We start from the raw sequence: 21,230 nt of genomic DNA on the forward strand, positions 1-21,230 counted from the left end.
TTTGTTGATATGTGTAGAACTCGAAATCAAATAAAAAGTAAAAAAAAATAAAATAAATGAAAGGAACGAGAAATAAAACGGACTGGAAGGTCTTATTAAAATAATTCCATTATCGAAAGGAATGGGATGAAACGCAAGGGTTATTGCAGGTATTGTTGTGCCTGTGGCTTCTCCTCCAGCCGCGCAATTCTCCTCATCAATACTGCAGTGAGATCGTTACGCGGCTGACATTGATAAATGACCACCAAACCACAGCATTTTCTCACAAGTACTGCAGGCTAGAGTAACACAAACTGGAGGTCGAAATAAGCGAAAGAAACGTCTGTGGGAGCAGTCTTAGCTAAGATATCAAACAGCATGAGAAAAAGCATTTGAAAATGTCACCAGCGAAATTGCGTTTAAAAGAAGCTGGAGATTGAAGAAGCGCGCGGGGTTTGTGTTTCTGAAAAATTACACGCCGTCCAGTCGCCTGCTTTGGAAATATTCAATTAATGTGATTTATTTTTTCGCAGATTGCCTCAAACATTTTACAAAAGACCTCTGCACACACTTAGATGATTTTAGGGAAACTAGACGTTTAGCAAATTATCATTTTACACTTTCTGATGCCCCTTTCAGTAGGCATTATTAATGCAGTTTTATATATATTAATGTTATATATATATATATATATATATATATATATATATATATATATATATATATAGCCTAAACGTTTAAAATATTTTTTTGGTTTATTTCAAAAAGTGTCCGTGTTACAGATAAATTAGGCTACTGAGTAATAATAATGAACTATATGCTTAGGGTTAGAATTGGGCTTTGTTGCATGCAATTCATTTATAGTTAAGTTACTACATGTAACATGACACTGCAACATAGTTAGCGATTTTTGTAACGGCCAGTTGCGTTTGCGTCTACTTTCTTTTGATCCATTTGATGATTACTTTAAAAAATGCAGCACAGTTGCATTTAATTAAAAATAAATGAATAAATAAATAAATAATTAATATAAAGATATTTGTAGGCCTATTTCTAGCCTAAATTAATTTTAACCGCAAGTCGCATCAATATCGATTCAATGCATGAAATAACACGACGACATTCAAAGCAAGTGATTTAGGTAACATTTTGAAAATGAAGCATTTATTACAAGAATTCGACTTTTGACTGTGTAGAAATACTGTACTGCTTTAAAAGACTCCTAAAAGGAACAAAAAAAAAATGGACAGAGCGACAGAATCGATCAAATTAGCAGTACATCAACAAACATATAATCGACTTTTTCCATAGAGAAAATCAAGAGCGAGAACGGACCCAAAATGTACAACAATGTCTCATGTCCAATTTTAAAGGATCTCGACTGAATGCCTATTTCACATTGATGTGTTTTACAAATAACATTTACATAATTATGTACAATGGAACATCTCTAGTGGTTTAAAAACTCCTCCAGGCATACTTAGCCTTACAAGAGCACCCAATTCAACAAATAAACGCACAACTCATTTCCTCAGTGATGCTTTCCAAAACACTTCATGTGGGGAAGACTTTGTGGTTTCAGATACTGGAATTCGTGTCAGATGTGTGATCCCCTTCGAGTGGTTTCATTTCCCTCAAACTTTGAGGAAGCAAAGGTCTAAATCTACAGTCAGTGACACAAACCCAAACATTGAACATTTCCCAAAAGAATGAAAAACAAACAAAAACTCATCATACACTCACATTTCAGTTCTTGAGGGCTTTTAGCATCTTTTACTATATTCCACATTTAATATGAACGTGTGCACTTGTGCGTCAGGAGGTATGGGATATTCGCGTCTGGGGGGGCGGCCACTCTACGGTTGAGCAAAAGTGCACAAAATGGTGTGGTCCCCGTGCTTCTTGACGGTATAACAAGAATAAATAAATAATTTAAAAAGAAAAGATCTCCCAGTTGTCTTTTCAGAAGTCTCTTTTGGCACAAATGCTTCAAGTCTGTTTTTGTTAAGGTGGTGCTCCTTTGGAAGGTCCTTTGGCTGGAGATCTGATGGCCAGATGATGAGGGAGGTCTGTGGGAGATTTGGGAGGGTCTCGTGAAAAGAGGATCAGGTGAGGACGAATGTGATGACGTGACTCCTCATGCCTCTGGCCAGCACTGGGACTATTCCTGAGGCCACCATCAAAACCTAAAACATAGAGGGGGAAACAACATTGAGAGATTTATTCACCCACATCTACACTGTGAAACAAAAACAAAAATACATTGCAGAAATATTCTGGGCACATGTTGATACCTGAAAAAAAAAAATGTTTAGTCTTAAAAAAAAAGCAAAATCTGGATCTCATCGAGGCATTTATAATGGAAGTGAAAGCACTTTAAAATATGCGATTGAGTTGCCACAAAATGTAAACGAATTTAGTGTGAAAAAAGCAAGTAAAGTGATATCCAATTTTACGACGCGTCGTCTAAAAGCCCCAAATTACCATCAAAACGACTCACTGTAAAACATTTCCCCCTAATTCAACTTAAAACAAACATTTTAATCGAATTGGCTGTATAAGTCATTTCAACTCATTAAAATTGTTGGTTTAACTTAAATTTTTAAGGCAGCTAGGTTACTTCATTTTTTAAGTTAATTGAAATGGAAAAATTGAGTTAATACAATAAAGGCGATTGATTAAATCATCAGAAACTTAAAATATTATGTTAAACCACATAAATTATTTAAGTTGATTTGACAAAAGAAATAATGTTGTGATTACAAATCATATAGTGTAATACTTTAGTTAACATTAAATATGAACAATCCATCTTTTACTAAACTTAGTTAATGTTATTTTTTTTATTTAAATTATTAAGTCAAATGTTGTATTTTTTAACTTTAGTTAGTGAGCTAACATGAACAAACAACAGATTTACTGTAAAAAATGATATGATCAATAAGTTATGACAACAAATGTTTTTCATGTTGCTTTAACTCATCAAAATAAGTTGAGCAATTTTCAACTTGTTTTTATGTTATACAAGATTCAACTCATTTTTAAGTAAATTTAAGTTGAAATGATTTAAATATCCAAGTTGATTGCACTTAAAAATTGTGTATGGATTTGTATTAACTAATATTAATAAATACTGTTACAATACAATACTAACGTTAAAAAAAATATAACATTGTAAAATGTTACCAACTTATTACACTGTAAAAAAGATTTTTTCAAGATTTGTTATCACAACATATTTTCTTTTGTCAAATCAACTTTATAATAATTTATTTAGTTCAGATAACTTATTATTTTGAGTTTCTGATGATTAAATTAATCTCCTTCATTGTATTAACTCACTTTTTCCAGTTCAATCAACTTAAAATTTTAAGGCAACCAGGCTACTTACTTTTTTTTTTAAGTTAAATCAACAATATTTTTTTACAGTGTAGTTAAACCAACTTAAAAAGTTAAATCAAAATTGGTTAAATTACTTTGAGTTACAGTAATGATAAAAATATGTTGATATGACTTATTGATCATATCATTTTTTTTTTTTTTACAGTGAATCAGCCTTACACCTCAAACAATACACAAGTTATAACAAAACAAATCAATATATAAGTGCTTTTATAAAATAATAAACTTCAAATTTCTGAGCAAATTCACTTGAATACATTCTTTTTTAAAAGAAATCTAAATATTTTTCATGGTAATGAACATTACACAACAAATGCTCTCAAAACTTAACCTGCACCCAACTCTGAATATTCTTTTAAATAAACATACACCTGCCTCAAAGATCATAAACGTGTCTCTATCCGCTTTATGCAGGAAAACAGATCTTCGTAATGATCCCAACGATCCGCCAGCATATGGTGTTTAACCAGAGCGAATTAAGGACGGGGAAAACATTCCTCTAAATGACGCAATTACAGTAACGACTCGATGATAATTCAATCAAAAAAAGGTAGGATTAAATAGTCTGGAAATTATTTAGCCGGCGTGTATCTGGCTCCTGCGAGCCGGAGCTAGTGATATCTCAATGTGTCTGTGGCTTCGGCGGGGGGGTGTTAACCTCCGCTCGCCTCCCCTCTCCTCTCCCTTCATTAGCGGAGGATGAGGTTGTTATTTGAGAGGAAAGGGCTGTGTTGGCACGATTGGAGAACTGGATGCGGTGCCTATTTACATATAAAGAGCTCTATTAATCAAGGTAAGTGTCATTATGGAGGGGCTCATTGGGCAGCACAGTGTGGGTATTAAATAAAATTCTCCATGCCAGGCCGCCCGCGGCGAGCGATACGTCTTGATTTGTGGACTGTCAGAGACAGGCAGCGAAGATGGAGCCGGGGAAGGAAGGTGCGCGCGAGTGTGTGCGCGTGAGGGGGGGGGGGGGGGGTGTGTGATGGGGGGAGTCGTCGTCGTTGGAGAGAGAATTGCCACCATAATCAGATTTCGCACGCCGACTGAAAGGAGAGGGGATGCTCTAAGTACCAAAGCGTTTCCTTACGTTTATGATTTGGGAAGCAGGGGAGGCGTTTACATGTAGTGCCACTGTCCATCCATGCCCATGTTCATACCCATACCTCCCATGGGACCTGTGAGACGAAGAAACAAAATTAAGAAAACAATAAAAACACATGCAGCACTAAACATGAGTTATGCGCAATTATTATCATATCGCTTTTACCGCCAGGCCGAAGACCCATGTGTTGTTGGCCGTCTAGCACAAAGCCACCCATTGGCTGACCGTCAGGGCTGTAAGCGGATCCTTGACTTACTAAACACACAGAGACACGGTATACATGTGATGTATATGCACACTGTGATAGTAAAGATTGTAGAAAATAAACCTGCACTTTACCTGCTCTGTTAGACTGATCAATCATGGGCTGCACGATTCTTCTTCGAGCATTGATAAACCTGTCAAAGAGAAGACATTTACTAAATCTATTTATATTACTGAGCGCACACAGTATATTTTACTCTTATTTAAACACTCAGGACTTTTACTACTGTGAGCTCTTTGCTATGATTTACTGCAAAATATTCCTTAATGCAGTGCGATTTCTCCTGGGCCTTTGGGTTAATGGACCTGTCAGGAGTCCACAAAGAAAAAAAAAAAAAAAGAAGAAGCTAATGCACTGTTTAAGCGCCAGACCAAAGAAATTGTCTAATTTATAATGTAAACAAGCTGAGGTTTTCTTAATAGAGAGATTTTAACACCTTTTACAAATTACGTTTTGAGAAACATTCCGTTTAATGGTGGATTTTATGGTTGAGGACAATAAAAACAAATAGATTTGTTTGATTTGCGGTCTGTTTTCCCTTTCCTCAGCACTCTAAAGTTAATCTCTTTTTTTAAGACTTGCTTTAATTGCGCTTCTTGCCGCAATATATTAGTGAATCAAGTAAAGGGGTCATTGCTCAATAAATATTCAATTGATATAGCATTGGCCTGGCAGCCTGAGGGTATGATTAGCCTAACTGCTTTTCAGACACTAATATGCTTCAGCAGCCCGTAACAGAGAGGTAGGAAATGCCCCTGACATGTAATGGGGGAAGGAATTACTCATAGACAATGAGTCTTAGCCAAATGTTTGTGAACACCTTATTTGGTCGTGGTAAACACATGTTAGTGTATGGTACAAATCTACATTGTCCATTTTCTATTAAAAAAAAAATTTAAAAGACTTTTTTATCAAACAAAAACTTGTCTGCTTTATGAATATATATGAGTAAAAAAAATGCTTTTGTTGACATTTTATTAAAAAATATTGTTGGTTTTAACTTAAAAAAATGAGTAATCTGGTTGCCTTAAAATTTTAAGTTGATTGAACTGGACAAAGTGAGTTAATACAATGAAGGAGATTAATTTAGTCATCAGAAACTTAAAATAATAAGTTATCTGAACTAAATAAATTATTTAAGTTGATTTGACAAAAGAAATAATGTTGTGATAACAAATCTTGAAAATATATTTTTTTTTTACAGTGTATGGTAAATAAAAGTAGAATCGAATTGAATTATCTACATTATATGATTTAAATATATCTAAATACACACACATTACAGACATTAAACACATTACACACTATACACACACAGATCTCATGGAAAATAAAAAAAATTAAATAAATCGAATCGAATCGAATAAAATGAAATAAATCTAAAATTAAAACTTAATTTTGTAAATAAAGTAAAAATATTAAACTTTCCAGCTCAAGAATAGTGCTGATTGAAGTAGTGTATGCTATCCAAACGATTAATCGCGATCGCGAAACTTGAATAAAAGTTTGCGTTTACATAATACATGTGTGTGTACTGCTGCATATAATTCTTATGTATATATCAATTTTAAAAACTATCGGTTGATTAATTGGTTATCGGCAAGTACAGCCCAACCTAGCTATCGTTATCGGTAAAATCCAATATCGGTCGACCTCTAATATATACATACACACACATGCTTGTATATATTTTAGAAATATGTGCTTGTATATAATGTATGTATATTTATACATAATTTATATTATATATAAATATTAATATTTTATATATAAATAACATTTTTTTCTAAAATATGTACATGCATGTGTGTGTGTATTTATATATACAAAAGAATTATACGCAGTACACACACATGTATTATGTAAACACAAACTTTTATTTTGGATGCGATTAATTGCGATTAATGGTTGCCCAGCACTAATTTTATTATGAGAGCATATGTGGTAAATTAAAAATAAATAAAGTAGTATCAAATAAGTATCACATTTGTACAGTTTAAAAGCGTGCAGACTAAAAAACAAATATGTAATGAAAAAAATCTCAGCTTAAAACTTTTTTTCGCTGTGCCTATTGGTAATCTATCATTTCATACTAATATCATACATACACTTCCTTTTCACATATTCAAACTGAGAATGAGTATCACATTTGTGTAATCCAATAACATCTATTAACATTCAGGGGAACTCTGGTGACCGAACAGCATTCCCGAATCCTAACATAACATTTGACAACTTTTCTAAAAGCCCCTCGGAGACCTTAGCAAACCTCATCATCGCTCCTATTCTAACTTTTAATTGTCTCATAGGGTCTTTGAACACCGTCTTATAATAGTGTGAGAAATCAGGATCACCGGACTTAAAATGGAAATGTTACAGAGATCCCCGACCCTGACTTCGAAGTGCTGGGAGGTCAATCTGGCGAGTCAAAAGTCAAAGGTCAAAGGTTACTCACCAGTTATTCACTTGTAAGATGGTGAGGCCTGTGTCCTGTGCTAGCTGCTTCTTCTGCTCTTCGGACGGGTAGGGGTGCTGCAAGACAAAAAAAAACAAGAAGAAAAATTAGATTAATGTGTAAGAAACCTCCGCAGTTAATAACATTGCTGTCCGATGATCCATAAAGCAATAATGAATGGAACATGTAAATGTCCTCATTTTTTAGAGTTGTGTATTTCTCCTCGCAGTCCCCATTAATAAAGCAAATCAAAATGGCCTTACTTTTTCTTAAAAACCAATCTGTTTAAATGACTAATGACTTCAGCCACCAAATGTGAGACTCCGGGCAAAAACGTGGATCCCATATGACTCTTTCAGGAAATTACATCATTATGTATGATAGACTTCCCACATGCAGCCCTGAGTTGGAGAATTTCCCCGCGTCCTATTGGCTGAGCGCTCGTGGTTTTGTTTGACATTATTTGACATTACTTGACAAATGATCGAGTGGGTGTGAAAGAGAGACAATGGAGAGTTTTGTTTAGGGTTGAATAGGGCTTGGCCCTTGGTGGCCCCGCGGTGGCCCCTGGCCCCTGATCTTCTTGCTCTCGCTGTGAGTGCAGAGGGAGGGCAGCAGATGGCAGGCAGGGGTGAATGTATAGACAGTCCCGGGTCGTGGGTGTGCACCAATTTTGGCACTGTCATGGCCTCACCTCCCGTGGTCACCGGTGAGGGATGAGTCCTGTTCCATGTCTCGCTCTCTCTCAAACACACTGACGGAGATTTCCCTGCTCACCTCCTGGCTTGCTAGCTGTCATTGTGGTGATGGATGACTGTAAGCCCTGCCCCCTTTCTACACAAGCCAGTGACGGCCGAATGCAAGCTGGGCTCTGGGATCCATCTTTAAACTCTTATCAAAAAGCTCTCTGGGCAGGTTGCGCAGTGATTGTCCGTTAAAGTTCAGCGAGGAACCTACTTTAAAGCTCACTTTCAAAGAATCGCTCATATTGCACTTACGTCTACTAGGAAGCCCCCTCCTCGTCCCCATTTGCATGCCAAAGGAGATCTCTCTATCTCGTTCCAGTTATAACTGTAATGTTCCACTGAATCTTAATGTTCCACCTTTCTTTAAGATTGTCAGCACAGGGGGTCTTTATCGTGGACCTCTGAATAGGTCACAAAAGATGGAGGCTTAGACCATATGTAAGAGTCCCCCCCCCCCCCCTCCCACCTCAAACGCCGCACACTGGCTCAAAGTAGAACCCGACAAAACGTAATCCAGCAGCTTTCATTCAGCCCCGACCCCAAATGAATGCATGATCGCCTGGGTGTTGCAATGGAGGCCATTCAGAGGCCAAAGTCCCCTCTAACACTTTTTTTTTTTTTTTTTTTGTCAGAGGACACATCCTGCAATGGGAAACACTTTTGCTTCACAAATTGCTCTGAAAAGGAGCTGGGAACAGAGAGAGGATAATTCAATTAGGCTCTCCTTTTTATCTCTAAACTCTAAAGGTGGGTAAAAGGGAAAGGATTACTATGTGTACAAGACCTGTGTAGCTCTTAGAAAGTGCAGGAATTCTGAAAGAGAATGGAAAACAGGAAGAATTGTGGGAATTTAAGGAGGTGGAGCGGTGAATATGTGCAGCGATTCAAGAGGGTTAAGAATGCCACAAATCAGCCCCAAACCAGCAAGTTTGGCTGGAACGTACTCACCCCGAGGCGAATACGACCCTCGGTTTTGACAAGCGAAATGGATGGGAGGGCCGAGAGAGACAGATAATAACACACCCTGCTAGTTTTAATGCGGTTTGGATGCAGGCCGCTGAGCTGAGAACAGCGGGATTGAACTAATTCGCCAAGAGACACGTCAAAACGATCCGGCCCGTTTTCACGCAGACTTCCGATTTCCGGAAAGGAGCGTTACCGTAAGATGCTGGAAGAGCCACGCCCGCATGATGTTGGTCGCCACTTTAGGAAAGATCCCTCTCTTCTTCTGCCGTTTCTTGTCCTGGTCGTCCTCGTCCCCAGTTCCCGGAGATGCCAAGCTGTTATCCAAGCCATCTCCTGATAAACAACAGTGTGAAAGCAGGGCGAGAGAGAAAAAGCAAAAAGAAGAAAGTCATTTTAATGAGATAAAACATCACCTTCAGTTGTTTATTCAGAGCGATCACCAGTGCCACTCACAAACGCGATGTGAAAGAGTCACGCAGGGGGGCTTGTTTTGATTAGCAACAGTAACACAAGGACCGCGGCGAGCAGAAGTATCCATGCAGCGAGAGGGAACGCTAATCAACAGAGCGAGATTTCTCTCTCGCTGTCTCAATGTCAGGGATCTCGAGGAAAGCTCTGCACCAACCCCAGTGCTATTAATTCAATGTGAGTTTTGTCTTTGACAAGGGGTAATGAATGTCCAGGCTCCATGCTTGAATGGGGAAGGGAGACTTGGCACTGCAAAGAGAATATCTGATCTGCATTAGCACTCAAAATAACGTCGAAAAACTCGGGAAAAACATAAATAAAGCAACGCCTGTTAGTGGTTGTTGGGAAGAGTCGTGTTCGACTTCAGAATTTATGTTGGTAATTGGTTTGTGGTGCAGCGCTAAACTCCTAATTGCCAGATGTGACTAAGTTTAGTTAGTGCACGTACACACACTTTAGCTATTGTAGTTTTTCTTGCATTGATTCTCTGGGAATTGAACCACAGCGGTCATACTGTAGCACCTTGAACTAGATTGATGTGAATGAGTGTGTATATGGATGTACATTATCCCACTTGTTATATGGATTCTTGCCACATAAGTAAATGATTAGACACAAAATATTGGCTTGAGTTGAAATATTTTATTAGAAAGTAGTTGCTAGCAAGCGGCAAACTAGACGGATATTTAAGGCATATGGTACAGTCATGCCGCTTATTACATGCCGTTTCGCCACATAAATAATTATGGGGTTAAGAGATATTGATTTGACATGCAACTGTTTTAAAATCTAACCTGCTTGTATCTTATAATCCATTACAGTGTACAGTACAATCATTGTAAAATGGCAGCAGCTGCGGTTGTATGACACAAGACAGCTATTTAATAATAAATAATTCAATAATTAAATAATTGTGCACAAAATATTGATTTGAGTTTTAATATTTTATTAGCTCACCAAACGCAAAACTTCCACGAAGAAAAAAAACGTTCCTAGCAAGTAAATAGCGATGGCTTTGGTTCCCAGGACGAGCCTTATCAGTTTTTACCAGTTGTTATCAGGGAATATCATACCGCTGGATGGTGTGATTGACCAATCAAACTCCACAGAGCCGTGTAATATATATATATATACGTATGTATTCACGACTAATAATAAATAATAGACATTTAATTACATAAATAATGTTGCATTAATAAATTTTTTATATAAAATAACTCACCTATTTACTCTTGCAAAATGTTTCAGAACAAAGAAAGAGCTTTTGAAAACTGGCTATGATAATGTGTTGAAATGACAACTCAGCTACTTTTAACTATTCAGATGGCTGCTATTTTTTATTTGTTTTACATAGTTGGAGCATTCATCTAACTTTTAATTGGGACTTTGATGATACATTTGATAATTTTTTTTACCGGTCGGAAGCTGGTAGCAATTCTTATTCCAGAATGCCGTGAATGATGCATATTGTAAGCTCAAGTGATGCTCAAGAAAACAATGCTTTTTGAACTGTGTGCTCTCTGATAACATCAAGCTTGCTTTCATTCCATTACCATCCAATCTAGTTTAAGATCAGAGCCAGGCAGGAGGCCGCTTTTAAACTAAGGTTTCCGTCTTGTCCTCCTCCCCACCCTCCTTTCTCTCTTTCTTTCCATCCCTCTTTCCCTCTTCCATTAACTGTGCATCAGGCAAGATGATTTACTTTTAACAGTCATGCTTATTTTTCTTGCCCTGAGGGTAGAGATGCCTTGAAAGCCTGCCCGGAGGGTGTGTGAATAATGTATCTGAGGGACTCCTCCCCGGAGGCGGGACAGGAACCCTACTTTTCTTAAGATTGGCCCTGCTGTGTCTCCTTGTTTTTTTGGATGCATCAATCAAAGGCGACTGTATGCGCCATATTCATGCATTAATATTTCAGATAATGAATAATGACATTTGAATATAAGAAGGGGGGTGGTGGATGGACTTCAGGCTGACTGATGCTGTAATCAAAATTCAAGTCAAGGGCAGGGCAGTGGTCTCACACACTGTCTGTCTACACAACACAGACTGCTGTTCCTTCTCATTATGCTTTCAGGAGTTTGATTGTCGACCACAGTCTTAACCGGCACAGATAGTTACGGGTTTCAATGTGAATATGAAGAAAAAGTATTTGAAAGTACTGTAATATGTTGTTAAAGGGTATGAAAGAAAAGAAAAAGTGAGAAAAGAGGGGGGAAACAGAAAAGAAAACATGAGGATGTGTGTGTGTGTGTGTGTGTGTGTGTGTGTGTGTGTGTGTGTGTGTGTGTCCATGAAAATCAAATATGAAAAAGGTTATATAAAAGTTATATTTTATATTTGGAAAAAATTTAAAAGAGAAGAAAAATGTTAACATGAAATGAAAAATGTATCAAATATCAAAAAGGTTAGAGAGAATATTTTTTTTGAAAGAGAAGAAAAAAAAGATTTTAAAATGGGACATTAAAAAAACAGATGCAGTCTTCATGAAAATTAAATATCTAAAAGGTGATAGAATGAACAAAGTAATATATGAAAGAAAATGAAAATAGTGAAATTAAATTATCTAAAATTAAATGTAGGAAAAAAAATCTGTGCTGTCAAATCTAACAAAATTATTGTTTATATATATATATATATATATATATATATATATTATATGAACACAAACTTTTGTTAGATGTGATTAATTGATATATATATATATATATATATATATATATATATATTCTATTTGTATAAAAACAAACTTTTTAGATGTGATTAATTGACATTAATACATTTTGCAGCAAAAAGGTGCTAGAAAAAAACTGATAATGAATAAAAAAGTTAGTTATTCAGAAAATATAAGAAAGTATAAGAAAAAAGGCAAAATAGAATAAGATTATTAAAAAAAATACTGAAAAAGTGACATTTTCAGTGTTACAAAACATCTTCAGGTGCTATAAAGATTGAAAAGAAAAAGAAAATGAAGAAAAGTAAGATATTCTGAAAGTATAAAACAAAATTTGGGGAGGAACAATAGGTCATACTAGAAGAAGATAAACGAAAAGAAAAGAAAAGAAAAGGGGAAAACGATAGATAAAGAGAGCTGGGTGAGATCCTTACATCTAAGGAAGCCTCAAACACTCTCTCCCCCTCCTTCTCCTCGAGCCTCTCTCCTCCTGTTCCAGAAAACGAAGGCCGGAGGGCTGATCCAACCCGACGCTAATCGCTTCTGACTGTTCCCTGGCAACTTGGCCCATGCAGCCTGTGCGACTGCACTCTCTTTAAAGGCTGCAGCTCCCTGAGCCCTACCTCACTCCCCGGCCCCGGAGTCTGCACGCGCAGCGCAGAGGGGGGCCGGAGCAGCCTGGAGGAGGCTGGAGTAAGCCCTCGGGCTGTTTCGAGAAAAACAGCACCCTAAGACATGGAGAAGAGGCTTCTAGCTTCAATCTACAGCCCACCCCCCCCCCCCCCTACACACACACACACTTTCACTTGGACATATAAAGCAAAACTTCTGAAGGCAGATGAGCATATGCATATAAAACACGTCAAGTCGAAGTCGAATTTTTTTTAAACCGGTTTTCCCACATCCTTCAAGCCGACCCTCACGGCGGCCGCGTCACATCACGGTACCTTCAGCGTCCGAGAGATGACAAGGTCCAAAAGCTAAAAACGCTCCGCGTTGTTCTCATGCTGATAATTAGATGAACTGGAGATAGATGAATGTCCCCAAGACAAAGGGTGCCCGGCGCAAACTAGCCGGGTCTGATGACTGCCACCCCGCACGCATCACAGAATAAATCCAGTTTGCTTGCTTAATGAGCTCGCCATGACCTCAATCTATCACGAACTATACTTCTCCGAAGGGGCCATAATTCTGACTACTGGACGCAACAGACTGGATAATTACTGGACGGACGCAGATGATTTTGTTCTCGCTAATCGTTTCGCTTAAAGCATATTGATTAGATGCTCTTATCCTCTTGTCCCCCGTGGCCATGATATGATCTGGAGGAACATGGGATTGGACCGCAGTTGGGTGGTATCGACGACTGCAGAAACACGGAGGCATCGCCTCTTGACACTTGTTGTTGGTCCGCTACGCTTCATGCTGGGATTTCACCTCCATTGAGGGTTCAGATATAGATGTAAACATCCTGTCTCAGCCTGTGTCTTTCAGCGGCCTTAGAGGTAACCACTGGCCTGGAATGTCCTGCAGCTTCCCTTTGTTCCCTTTCGGCCTTTGTGATGGACATTCCTAGGCTCTGCATTCCCACCAACAAGGCACATGTTTAGGATAGCTGTGGAAAACCCCCTCGCTGCCATCCCGAAATCACCGAGGTGAGATGCCGGTTCTTAAAAACCACCCGGACTGAGGACCGAGGAGCGCCTCTTCGGGCCTTACTTGAAGGTTCCCCCGACAGGAGCGACTTCTACTGATGTGCAACACACAAAGGGAACCCCCTACAAGAGACAGGTGCTTTGAAGAGGCCCAGTAATCCTTTGGACTGGAGTTGGGTGACTGACGTAAGACCCCCCATTCACTTGTAATGGAAAAAGGTGTTTGCTTTACCGATCTCTTGAATGATAAAGGGAGGAACACTGATCCAAAGTGGCTCCTGGAGGAGCAGCAGGTAGATGTCCCTGATTCTAACCCAACCTCAGCCTCTGATCACCCCAGATATCACCCCTCCATTGTGACCAGTATTTGAAGTGCTCTGTCCTTCGGGCCGGCAGGGGTCATTCCTCTTCCCCTTCTTCAATGCGTGCTCTTTGGGGTCAAAAGGCCGTGGGTCTTGGATGTCCCCCCACTGTTGTTTAAAAAAAAAAAAGCCTTGTGTGGAGAAAAAATGCAGCCACCCAATGCTTTTCTCTCTTTTGCATTGCAGAAAGACTACCGGCATTGCTGCTATGCCAAACATTTTACATTTATTTTGTCACACTAAGGCCGATTTGTTAGAGAATTACAATCTGGCTACTGGCTTTTGATTCGGGTTTCTCTTGTCTTGTACAACATCTTGCTATTGTTCTGCATAATGGTCAGGCTATTGATGTCTGATGGTTAAAAGGAGGTGAGAAACCCTGAAGGCTATTTTCACTTAAGCAATTACACACACAAATAAATAAATAAGGGAGTATAAATATGAAGTGGCAGATCGCGATATAAATAAAGAAAAAAAAAAGAGTGGCATGCAAATGGAAGATCTGGTAAATTAAATTAGACCCTTAACCTTTCAAGAACATTAAGCACCTACTGTGTGCACAGTTAAATCGTAAAACCAGCTCAGTGAACCATCGCAACGATGACACGAACAATGACACGTGACTTTGATTAGTAAATGCCGTTTACAGCCACGCGCGTTAACAAATTATGAAATTCAACTCCACAAAGTAGCTTGTTGTAAACAAAGTACAATATACACTGGAAAAAAAGTGGTAACCTGTCTAAAAGAGCAATTTTTATAAAATAAGTTGGTATAAATTATTTAATTAAGCACTATTTTTTGACTGTTAGATGTTGCCATTTTTAGGTTGCGTTTTTTCAGTGTATGATGTAAAAACATTAAAATCCAACCTCAGTGAAAATGCTACTCGAAGCTTGAAATCTGAATTACACTTTGAAATTAATTTTTGGTATGTATTAGCTTACCTCAAGGGCATCCAAGATGTAGGTGTCTTTGTTTCCGCAGTACTTTCAATTTTGATATTTTTAGGTCAAACCGTTCGTGTCTATCAGTCATATAATGGAGGTCTATGGTCACCACCTCAAAGAGCATGTAAGTACACATTGATAGCCACGTCCAAGTGATCTGTGAGAACGTGGGCGCTTTGTGGCTGTGGTTACAAGAGGTAAAAACAATATAAATACTGTTTGTTTTCTCACACAAACCGCTCGTTTCTTGTCTTAGGCCATCAGTGTGTACTTACATTTACGAGTCATTAAATAATGATTAATTTGGTCTTCTCTGTGCATGCTCTTTGAGGTGGTGACTATAGACCTCCATTACATAGGATAGACACGAACAGTTCGACCTAAACATATCAAAATTGAAAATTCCGTGGAAACCGTATTAAAACATACCAAAAATTAATTTCAAAGCGAACTATCCCTTTAAGACGAGTCTTTCCAACAAAGCACATTATGATGTGATAGTAAAACTGACAGGTTTTCCTACCTAGCTCACTGCTGTTGTCTCCGCTCTGAGAGGCATGTCCCCCGCTGGAGGGTCCCGGGGTGCCGACTGAGGGAGTAGAGTGAGCGTCGTCCATGTCTCTCCAGGACGCTGGATTCTGAGGTTCCACATTAAAAAGAAGGCTACATTACTAACACTAGCAACACACACATGCTATTTTGAAAACCTAGCGCCTAGTTACCATATCTGCGCTGAAAAGTTAGTCCGACCAAATTAAAGACAACTGAAACGCGTGATCCAAACAAACACAAATACAAGTCCTATATGGAGCCCTGAATGGAGTAACTGCTTCTCCTGATGTCTGTCCGTAAATGCTCACAAGAAAACCAACGGCGTCCCCTTTTTATCCAAAACAGGGTATAAAGAACTTACACAGGCTCAACATGAAGGCAAACAGCAGCCGTTCCTCTTCAGGCCCTTAGCGTCAGCTGTTTGCCTGATGGTGATCAGCTAAAGAGCTCTAAGAAAAGGCCAGAATAAGCTCCTACAACAATAAAGCTGTGTGAATAAGACCCTTCACTGTTTTCTCATTAGGAAGTACAAAAGCAGTCTGTGGGTTTGTGTGTTTATGTGTGTGTGTAGGCCGTTAATAACGTTTCAGAAGGCCACTGTCTCCTTTCATCACGTAATTCAAATTGTTTTGTGTCACACTGCACACTTGTAAATCGATAAGGCATTACGGGAGCATCAATAAAAGATTACAGTTATCGTCAAGCGCACAAAGGTACATATTCGTCAAATGAATTTCAGCTGACCAAGTGAATGTATGACGGGTAGACCTCACCATCCACAGATCTATTTACAGGAGTCTGGTGGATGGGAAAAGTCATCAACCGTTTTACACGGAAGCCTGTCATAAAAGGTTATAGTTTTTCTCTGACTATAACCTCTCCTTCTCATTTTGACACGGAACAGAGCGAAGCAGATTGTAAAGTCCCGTTCTTCTTAATTCTGGGGTTTTGTTCCTGTGACAGGGGGTGGTGCGTTGATAATAGGAAGCACAACTGTAAAGAACACACTGTTGGTCTCTGAGTGAAAAAAAGACTCCCCTCCTGCTTGACAATAACAATCCAATCAGTTCAAAGACAATAGCGCATTCACGTGCAAATGTAACGTTGATCATTAGGGCTAACGGAGGGGTGGACAGTGGGGGGAAAACCCTGACCCTTAACAACACCTGCACCCAACATCACCATCTTCATCATCATCATCATACCTCTTCGGAAATAAGATATATCCTGGGGCAATGTCTTAATGATTCATATTAGAGCATAGAGAAATGGATTTGGATAATGTTGTTTAAATAAATTAGCATATACGTAATTACCTCTCTTGTTCTCTCTGTGTTTATGACTAAGATGCATTGTGGATATTAATAAAGGAGAAAAATAGATGCTTAGGCTCTACAAATTTTTTTTTTCTGGTAAACAAAAAAAAAAATATCAGAAAACAGATTTTTCACTCTCTTCAGCAGTTTACACCATACACAATAAATGGCACTTTCAGTTTTTCCTTTGTTGGAAACTTTAATAGCCTCTACTGTAAACATACAAACAGCTCTGCTATCTAATTGCCCTGTTTTATGATGTCATAGAAAGCGAATTAAAAACTCACGTGATCTGCGAGATTCGTCGAGGATCCCGAGAGGTCGTCGAAGTCGGACTTGCACCCATCCCGTTCATCAATTACCAGGTCAATGGGCATTTTGCCCTTCAAACAGCTAATATACCGATGACAAAAGTTGTCGCAAAGCTCGTGCACCTGATGAAAAAAAAAATCAATGTTTATTATCACTAGAACAATATAACAATTTTATAATAAAATAATAATAATAATAATTATAATTAACATACCTTTTCGAGTTCTAAAAGATGGAATCGTAATACTTGTATTGATTGAATCATCTGAGGAAAGAGTAAATTCATGCGTGAAATATTTAAATAAATAACAACTTTAAACAACAATAATAATAGGCTTGAGAATAATAAACTTTGGTTATTCTAATAAAAAAAACATTTATATTCTACATTATATTCTAATCGCGCGAGAAATCACACTCACATCAAAAACTTCACACGTCTGATATAGCTAGTGTTGGCTTTGTAATGTTATGACAATAGCAGGAGTGTAAATAGGTTCCTCTAGAGACGATGCTTTGAGGGAGCCCAGGGCAAAGACCCCCACGCCCTCTGATAACACGCGGCCTCATAAATCACTAAAGCTCCCTTTCTTTCCCTCAAAGAATCCTCGCATATAACGCTCTGAAGCGAATATACCTGAAACAAAAGCTGTGCCAAACGACATCTTACACTCACCAAATTGTCCAGCTCTGGATTAGAAGAAAATAACGGCTTCTCTGCCCGAATCTGTATAGAAAATTTTTTTACAAGTTTGTTAGAACTACAAAACAACACTATATATAAACAATATATATATATATATAGGCTATATATATATATATATATATATATATATATATATACATATAAAACAAAAGCAAATTATTTCAAATTTCCCCAGAAATGTCATTTAGTTACAATTACCGAAATCGTCAAATCCTAAAACAAAAGATGTGTATTTTTCGATCGAAAAGTTACCTGTTTGGCAAACACAGCGATGTCCTCGTTAAATGAATCGGACGAGCACACATCTCCTCCAGCGACTCCGGGCTCTCTCGGTGTGCATGTGGCCAGCTCGCACTTCTCAAACACCAGCGCCAGCAGCGGGAATAACGGGTGCCTTCAACATTCAATAAACATTCACATGCTTAGATCATAACTGCAATCGTGCTGATGACAGTAATGCGGCTTTGGAGTTTTTACTCGCATTGCTTAGATAGTGACACTCATTAAGTCAGATTCTAGCGTTCTGTAATGAAAAACAAACAGTTTAATTAATTCATTTAAAAGTTTAATTATGCAGCATACTTGCAGCATACTACAAAATGTCGATATGCAAAAGTCATTTACTGAGTGAAATTAATTTCACTGCCAAACGCGGGTATAGCCTAGCAAGTACTATGCCTTGCAAGAAATTAAATAATAAAGTACCCATAAATTTGGTCCTTGTCTCTTTTAAGTGCGTCGTTGACAGCCGAGCCCATGCTGCTGGGCATGATGCTGTGCGGTGCGTGGGCCCCGTAGTGTTGGTTGGCATGTGGCGGTGGCCCGTGACTCAAATGGTGAACCTGCGGCAGGGGCCGAGGCGCGTGCGGGTCCCCGTACATCGACGTCGGAACCCCAACTCCATCCATGCCGCCATAGTGGGCAAGGTCTTCGTACTGCATCAGATAGAAACCGTATCATAGGCAACTCAAATAACAAATGTGTGAGGCAAATATTAAACAGCAAACTTTACGACTTAGGCTAAGTTGTTTTACGCGGTGGATTTGTTAAGAGAACGTACCCGTTGAGCCATCAGCATATGCCGCTTCTATTGATGTTAAGTGCAAATTGTGATCTTATCCAACGAGGAAGCAATTTGAGTGATTTAATTCCTTTTGTGCATCCGGTTTAAGAGGACTGAGCTGTTGGTAATCCGTTGAGATGATAGAGCATGTCCTGTGAAGAGTTTTTGATCGCTCCTTTTTCAGCCGCTTTTTGGCTTTTAAGTAATTCGACCGTATTGCTACACTTTGATGAATGTAAACTTAACACATAAAAAAACGACACACTAGGGCTGCACAATATTGGCTTCCACTTCAACCCTCTGACAGTCTAATGCACTTTACCCTTCAAAGACTTCCTGAAGAATCTTTCCAAATTCTGGGATGTTCGTGTCTGGCATCGCAAACACTGCAAGAAAAAAAACTATCCGGATCTCATTGTCCAACGCTTTTTGCCTCGACTGGGATTGTGTTGGTGACTGGAGCAGGTTCCTCTTGACGAGACTGAACCCCTGATGACTGAGCCTGGGAAGCGTGGTGGGTGTTACCAGCTCGACACCTCTACATAAAGCAAGAGAAAAGAAGAGCGCAATGACCACGAGTAGCCAGCGAGTGTTCACATTGGATACGCTGGCGGATGACGCACCACCACCATCCTCTGCGTTTTGTTACTAGGGGTGGAGTGTCTTTATTTTTAAAAGTGCTAAAATCAGATCAGTGCACTGAGTCGAACTGGGAATGGACCTTGTTTCGACAAATTGCTGAGCATCACAGCATTTGAGCCTTTGAAAATATTTTTACCACAGACTATACATTTGGACTGCTTCGTTGTTCAATAGGCGACGTGTTCGTCATATATGAAGTTATTAGGTTACATTTATACTTATTTATATTTTTTCTTCCCGTCTTTCCTTCTGTAAATTATATCAAGCTGTCCTGTTCTCCAAAGAACTCAAAAGTTATATATATATTTTGCGTTCAGTTTAATGTTATATGTTGACGTTGTTTTCATTCTTTTTGTAAGAAACTATGGTTAATGCATGGAACTAGACATATATTTTAAATGTGGAGCTGTAAAAACCCGTGCAGTTACACCATTCTTTTATTCAAAGCGCTTTTGCGCATTGACGACACTGAGGGAATTCTGCGCGACTGTCTCTCTGCAATTCCATCATAATTATATTTAAACGCAATTTTATTAGAAACGAGATCGGATGGGAAGAAAACACAAACTCATTTGATTTAGAGAACAATTTAATTTACGTTGCAGTCGACATTTACATGTGGATTTTTAATGCTTTTTAACAATAATAATAATTAAAAATCGTATTTATAGTTTAAAATAAGCCTATATACTAAGAAAATTGCCAAAATATTTTTGAAACGATATTTATGTGTATTTAAATATAAAATTCTATCGAGCAATACATTGATAAACAATACAGCAAATTTTTGCCAAATTCTAAACAGCATTATTTTTTCATAATATTTAGCCAATTTTAATTGTATTTGATATGTTATATTGCTGTTAATTGTTCCCCGTTTTAATGAATCATTTTAAGAATGAATTCTGGCCTATAGACATTTATTTAAAATAATTGTGAAAGCGGTGCTGCGAGGGTCTTCAGTGAATTCTATTGAAAGTATAACGTCAGATTTAAATGCGGCATTTCTACAAACACACGCCAGGAGAAACATTCAAATTCTAATATCAACTTCTGCAATGCGACATCATAGCAATACATTATTTTATGTTATTTTAAATTAACGGCATTATGCTAAGCGTCATTGTAAGTGATTTCAAATATATTGACAATTAAACAAAATAACTAGCTGTTATAGCTACAACTATAATAATAACAATTATTTATTTGAATTATAATATTTTACTTTGAATTATATGTTATTAACAAAAATCCCAAATTGGGTATGACATTGTCACTGTTATTAAACTACCTTTAAAAGGTCAATGTTCTTCGCCCGTGTTGATAATCCACTCTATTTGCTAAAGTATTGACCTTTGCTTGACCCGTCAGGATGTGTGCCTGAGCCGCACGATGCGTCCCGGTCCAGGGAAAGTCCTGCAAACCTGCCGCTGAACGGGCTCCAGTTTCACATGTGCTTTCCAGCGCAACAATCAATTTCAAAATCATTTTACCTTATATCCCCACCTAGTGGTGCATCTGTCTTTGAAACCTACCGTGCAAAGACAACAACAAGAGAACGAGTTCATATTCGAATTATCTCACCAAGCCTCATTGTCCCAACCCCCCAAAA

At 38.3% G+C, this 21,230-nt stretch overlaps 1 protein-coding gene across 1 annotated transcript; it reads right to left on the bottom strand.

Annotated features, from left to right (window-relative positions):
- Positions 1-1,121: 1,121 nt before the first annotated feature.
- Positions 1,122-19,587, bottom strand: meis2b (Meis homeobox 2b). The gene is made up of 13 exons (XM_039693392.2): positions 18,974-19,587; positions 18,619-18,848; positions 18,166-18,307; positions 17,884-17,934; positions 17,422-17,472; positions 17,183-17,329; positions 15,551-15,665; positions 9,112-9,251; positions 7,207-7,283; positions 4,826-4,884; positions 4,652-4,741; positions 4,472-4,559; positions 1,122-2,165 (listed from the first exon to the last, which is right to left on the bottom strand). Exons 1-12 carry the CDS (start codon positions 18,989-18,991, stop codon positions 4,501-4,503), a joined length of 1,179 nt encoding a protein of 392 aa, XP_039549326.1. The 5' UTR covers positions 18,992-19,587; the 3' UTR covers positions 1,122-2,165; positions 4,472-4,500.
- Between the last annotated feature and the right edge of the window lie 1,643 nt (positions 19,588-21,230).

This window comes from Pimephales promelas, chromosome 13, assembly GCF_988280905.1.
Source record: "Pimephales promelas chromosome 13, fPimPro1.hap1.1, whole genome shotgun sequence".
NCBI lineage: Eukaryota > Metazoa > Chordata > Actinopteri > Cypriniformes > Leuciscidae > Pimephales > Pimephales promelas.